The sequence below is a fragment of the Grus americana genome, chromosome 6 (genome assembly GCF_028858705.1).
Source record: "Grus americana isolate bGruAme1 chromosome 6, bGruAme1.mat, whole genome shotgun sequence".
Classification (NCBI taxonomy): Eukaryota; Metazoa; Chordata; class Aves; order Gruiformes; family Gruidae; genus Grus; species Grus americana.
In genome coordinates this window covers 16,401,030-16,407,029 of record NC_072857.1, presented here as the reverse complement: position 1 = coordinate 16,407,029, position 6,000 = coordinate 16,401,030, and the positions used below count along the sequence as shown (strand labels likewise).

The 6,000-nt window shown below is 46.5% G+C and overlaps 1 protein-coding gene across 16 annotated transcripts in view; it reads left to right on the top strand.

Moving 5' to 3' along the window:
* The first annotated feature begins 590 nt into the window (after positions 1-590).
* BIN1 (bridging integrator 1) overlaps positions 591-6,000 on the top strand; it is a 101,123-nt gene continuing 95,713 nt past the window's right edge. For 3 of the 16 annotated variants that reach the window (XM_054829888.1, XM_054829887.1, XM_054829886.1), the window contains exon 1: positions 593-860. In XM_054829888.1, coding sequence (XP_054685863.1) covers positions 777-860 — 84 coding nt within the window. In that variant the 5' untranslated portion in view covers positions 593-776. Of the gene's footprint in view, positions 861-6,000 lie in introns of all 16 variants that reach the window. The other 13 variants (XM_054829895.1, XM_054829890.1, XM_054829889.1 and 10 more) reach the window with 8 other exon arrangements.

The window sequence follows — 6,000 nt, the reverse complement described above, 5'->3', positions numbered from 1 at the left end:
GGTTTGATTCACTTACAGATACACACGCCCCACCCCCCCACCCCCCCAATGTAATTTTCTTACATTGTGTTTGTAAAGATCCGGGAATAATTTGAAAAGTACCTTTGTTGTGTAAATTTAGGAGTATGGACAGTCAGTGACAGCAAGTAGTGGTACAAATCTCTTAAAACAAGTCAAGAATGCTATTTTGCTGCAGGATGAAAGACAACAGCAAACTGGTACCATCACCTAAGATTAATCACTTGTTACTGTGCAGCACTCTCTAATTGTGGCTACTAAAAAAGACTAATATAGCCATTAGCCAGCGTCTCTATGTAATGTTCCTCATTTAGCTGTTTTGAAGTATCAGTGGCTCCAGCGTGGGAAGCACACCTCCTTTTCACCGGGATGCCCCTCGGCGTCTCTCCCTTCATCCCACCTCCCTCCTTGCGATGCTTCCCAGCTTTTCCCACCCTGCCTGCCGACTCTGGGGGCCTGGAGGCGGCAGGCAGTGTAGGGGGAATCTGGCAAACGCTTGCCCCCAGCTCTTCTCCCCGGCTGCCAGCAGGAGCATCGCACCCCTCGCAGCCGGGATGCCGGGCTGTGCTGCTGCTGCCCCCTCCCGGGGCGACGCGCGGCCCCTTTAAGGCGGCGCGGAGCGCACTGTCCCTTTAAAAGGCGGCGGGCGGGCGGGAGGCGGCGGTGGCGGCGGCCGGGGCCATCGCCTGCCCGCCGGGTTTTCCCCCCCTTCCTGCCGGCCCGTCGTTCGCAGCCGCCCGTTAAAAAGAGGAGGCAAGATGGCCGAGCTGGGCAGCAAGGGGGTCACCGCCGGGAAGATCGCCAGCAACGTCCAGAAGAAGCTGACCCGGGCGCAGGAGAAGGTAGGGCAGAGGGGGGGTGGGCGGCCGCCGCCTCCCCGCCATGCGGGGGGCGATGCGGGTACCGGGGATGACACCCCCCTCCCTGAAGCAGAGATGCGTCTCGCGGCGGGTGCAGCCGGCAGCTGCCTTCCCTGCCTGCGGATTTAGGGCCCCTTTGCATCCTGAGAAGGCAAAATATCGCTGTTGTGAGCTGTAAGGGTTTACCATCCCTCGGTACGCTCAGGATAAGCAGAAACATGGCATCGGATTCAGCTGGGAGACACAGAGAGGGAGGGAGGACAGAGCGCCGCACGTTTGTTTTAAATATGTAGATGCTTATTGTTTCAGCAGGAGGAGACCTCCTTTCTATGGTATTTAGGTTGTGCTTTATGCGGCAGTTTCAAGAGCGGTACTGTATTTTGCAATAGCGCTAAATATGTAACCTCAGAGACGGTGAGGAAAAGGAGACGGGCACTTGCTTCTAACCACAAACCATGATATTCGTTACTTGCTTTACTGACCTTGAGCTCCAGATTTTGGAATGGTGGTAAGGCAAAAACCATACTGTCTTTGAAAATTGTGCCGATGTCTGATGAGGGAGGGGTGTTTTCTGAATCCCGGGAGCCCTTTCGCTGCTCTCCACCTACCCTTGTGCCAGCAAAAGGTGCCAGGAATATGCAATGTATACTTTTCATGCTCATCTCTCTGGCATGCTGAATCTGATGCCAGATGCCTGCTCTGTTTAGGGATTATCAGATGTTTTATGCAGGGACATTGATCAGCTGCTTTTATCTCGGGCACGCTCATCTTGGTTCTCAGTGATTTGCTGTGAGATGACATTGACTGAATAAGGACTGGTGCATCTTCAAGGGAGGGAGGGTGAACGGATCTGCCCACTGCTGCTCTTGTTCCCTGGGAGTTATCTTTAGCAGCTAGATTTAATCCAGGCAGTTTGGGATTGGATGCAGTGCTGGCCCGAGCCTTGTACTAGTTGCCGACACTTACAAAATGCTGCTGGGTCAGAATGGCAACCCAAACCTGTTGGGCCTAATTTTGCACATACTGCTTCCACTGGTTTAAGCTCATTTACTGAGACTAGACACGTGCTTTGAACTTGCCCGATTGCTTGGAAAAAAACCCCAAGTGAATAGCAGATCCTGTATGGAACTGACTGCAGCAACAAGGTCCTGGCTTGGCTCCTTACAGGAGAGGGAGTGTGGCCACATCTGTGGTTTTTCCCCTTACTGCGGTTCCAGGAGGGGACAGGGCGGGGAATCTGTCTCCTGGCATCTGGTCTACCCTGAACTCATCATAGATGCTAAGTTCATTCTGTGTTAGCCACCAGATGGCAACCATATTTTTAGTTAATATTAAGGCAGGTGGTAAAGGCTGAGCTCTTTGGTCTGCTGCTGAAGTCACTGTATTTATTGGTGCAGCCTGGAGCCAAGTGTGGCCTGCCAGGCCCTTCCCTGACTTCTTATCTGCACACACACAGGTTCTTTCCTTAGGGAGAGAGTTTTCCACAGATTTCTCTCAACTGGAGATCCAGTTCACTTCCTTGGTTATTCCCTGGTGGTGACTGGGGATGTGGGAACAACAATAATAATAGAGAGCTTAGCTGTGTAGTGCAGGTAATTTGCACCATCTGAAATCAGTTGTTTGTCTCTACACAGGAAAAAGCACAGCTCCTTTTCCCTCCAAGGAGAAAAGGAAAAAAAACCCCAAAGCACTTGTTTAATAAGTTAATACGAATTCTAAGCCCTTCGGCCATTGTTATCCTAATGCAAATGAAACAACTTTGCTTTCTGGGCTCTCAAAAAAGAAAAAAAAAAGGCATTGCTTGCTTCATCGTCTGACTGGCCCCTTCATACTGCTCCAGCTTCATCTCTAACAATTCTTTTTTTGTGGAGCATTAGGTGTTTTACCCTTGTCTCTCAGGGACAGATGTTCACTGAGGCAAACGTGTATGTTGAACTTTCAGCTCATGAGGAAAGATACAGCTGAATACGAAGGGAAGCGGAAGGCACTAGTGATTATGGTGCTATACTGGTGTTAGTTTCATGGTATTTTGTTTTAAACTGTGATACTATGTTAAGCAGGAAGGGTAAACCACACGTCTAGAGATAAGGACCAGGTGTTTAAAGAGAAAAAAAACCAAGGTAAACAGAAGTGTGCAGAGGTAGATCTGGGTACACAACAGACCAAGCACTTAAAAATGTATTAGATTTTGGTGAAGGGATGCTGAGTGGGGTTGAACTTTGCTTTTTGAGGCTAGTATAATTTGAGGCTTAAATAAGCTGACAGTGTTCCTTTTACGTATCCTTTTTCAATTTGAATCTAGGATAAAAATTCTTCCCTTCAGAGTGGTATCTCCCTCCCAACTTGAGCCCTGAGGCTTTGACTTCAGCAATTTCCTTCATGGTGAATTTAAGCCTTGTGTTAAGCAAAGAATGATGTCTTTTTGTTCAATGCAGAATTCTCACTGAAACACTGTACACATCCTTTTTTCCCTTCTGAGATGGCTATTATGTAAAGTATGTAAGATATTTCTTCAGAAGTACTGTTTGTTTTGAGCCTTTCAGCAAAACTATTGGCTATTTTTGGAAGATACTTTCTCAATTTTGCAGGAAATATGGGGCAGAATGGTTAACTATGCTGTTTGCAAATGGGCTGTGCATCCTTTTAACCTCTCTCTCTCTGTGTATTCAAAGGTAGCCTCAATACTTGGCAACAATTTCCCCGTTGTCCAGTGAAATGTATCAAATAAGTTGATGCCTCTGTCCGGAGGAACCCACCTAGCAGAAAGGACCCATGCAACCATTTCCAGCTCACATATCATCCTTTGTAACTAACAATTAGGGGATTTAGGCTGGAAGTTGCACTTCGTTCATCCTGGAGTTAGCTGAAGGATTTTCAGACTGAGATGTTGAGGTCTGAATGTTTTGTAATTCTAAACTTCTTAAAATGGAGTAAAATTGTAATGTCTCCAATGTCATGGTGTCTTGGAGAGAGCCTAGTGTTTGCAAGCTCTTTTAAACTTTGCCAGTAAGGATTTGAAGTTTTTTTTAATGTCTGTAATCCATCATTATCTCGGTTAAAATTTTATGTTTCTGCTATGTCATCAATTTTTATCTTAAACTTTTGAAATTTTTAAAAATCTCCCCAACTTCCACAGGTCTTATTTTGCTCAAAGTGTCCTATTTCTGTATATGTCAGCCTGCACATGCACAAACATTTCTGCTTTGAACAAATTAAAACAGTGCCTCGGTGACTCGATGCAATCCTGGTGTGAGGGTAACTCCTCTGTGAGGTTCCAGGAGGGGGTTGAGTTCGGGGAGCAAATGCGTTGGGGTTTTGTCGCTTGGCTGGCAGTGAGGGTCCTCGTCACAGCATCAAGCTCTGCTTTCCTCCAGCAGGTTAGGCAGAGATTCAGAGTGGAAATAGGGTATTGGCTGTGCAGGCGCTGACTGAGAATTTAAATTGCATACAGATTAATAGGCACGTCTGAGGAGATGAATTGTAAAGTTGACGTTGGAAAGAGGTTTTTCCTCAGGAGCTTTATTGTGTGGAGAGTAGAAAGGGATGAGCATTTTTTTCCCCTTTGTAGATTTCGACTGAGAGTGGGAAGTTCCTACGCTACAGGAGTTGTGGTCTCTTGCTCTTTTTTCATTACAAAGCTGGGCAAAATGAGGAGTCTGTGTTCTGTAACGTGAATAGGCTGTCATATTTTTTCATGTTTCAACTCTGATGTACCAGCAAACCAAGGCATCCCCTTTTCTCCGTCTGTCCCTAACCAAAGGGGAAGGCTTTGTCCCAGGACCTGGCAAAGTTCAGTTTGGACATCCAAACTCCTTTGTGTTGGAGGGTATCGTTTAGGTCACAGACTCTGCCACTGACTTGCTGTGTTGCCATAAGATGTCACTTCTGCTTTCTGTTCTTGGCTTAATTCGTTTATCCAACTGATGTGTACCCACATCTATGTTTGCGAAGTTTCCCTGATTAAACCTTCTGTCAGAGGAAAGTTCTGCTCTCCTCTGGCTGCACAGTCCAAGGAGGCTGGGCTGTATTCCTGGACTCACAGGGCCAGTATGACCGTAGCTGTTGGTAGCCAGGCTTGCTGATGCTTATTCCCTGCATTCTACAGTGGAAGTAAAAAAAAAAGATTTATATGCCTATAAACCAAAGGCTTTGCCAAAGAATTTGCAGCCCACCAAGGAGAAATAACCAAGGACACTGGCCCTAAAAAGGAATGCGGAGGACTGCTTTTGGCAGGCCCCTGTGGCCTGATGTCCCAATGCTTTTTCCAATTAGTCTCATATAACAATTGCAGCAGCACAGGCTGTGTCCAGAAAGGATCTTTTCCTTTCCCAGAACCTTAGTCTTTGTTTCTTTCCCCTTGTAATCCCTTGCTGGACATGAGGAGGTTGTGATTTGGGCAGAACAGGGTTTGCAGAAGGCATGGCATGCATTTTCAGTTTGCCCTGATAAGACTTTTTTTCCCCCGTAAGACATGCTCCAATAGATGGAACATGGCAAGTGAGAACACCTAAGAATGAAATCTCAGTGCTGTTGAAGCAGGTGGGAGTCTATACCAATGAGCAGCACCCAAGAACCTTAAACCAAATTTAAATGCAGCTGTCTTCAGGATTCAGCTGTCAGAGGCTGCCTGATCTGTAGAACCTCTGCAGATGGGGAGGGAGGCTTTATATAAAAAGTGGTAGATGCAGAAAGCTCTCTTATTGAGAAGAAAATACCACATCTACCTGCTTGGAAGGAGGGAAGTTCCTTATTAGTTTTCCTTCAAGAACCTTCTATCTCTTCAAAGCTTCTGTGGTTTTTGCTTGGCTTTGCCACCAAACCATCCTACCTTATGCAATCTGCCTTGTTGTGCCAGTGAAGTACAAAAAGCCTGAAGAGCTGCAAAAGTTGTTCTCTTGCTGACCCAGCATGAAACTTCCTTTTTTTTCCTGGAGAACTCCCCAGAAAACAAGGAAAGGGCTTCTTACTTTATATCTGTTAGTTTGCTTTCTCAAGAAGGCAGGGCTTAGGTGACAGGTTGCGTCTCAAAGGTACTTTGTGCCTAAAGGTTGCTGGAAAACAGGCACTGAATAGCAGAGGGAGATCTGAATTAATGCCCCTAATGTACAGATGATTCCAGTAT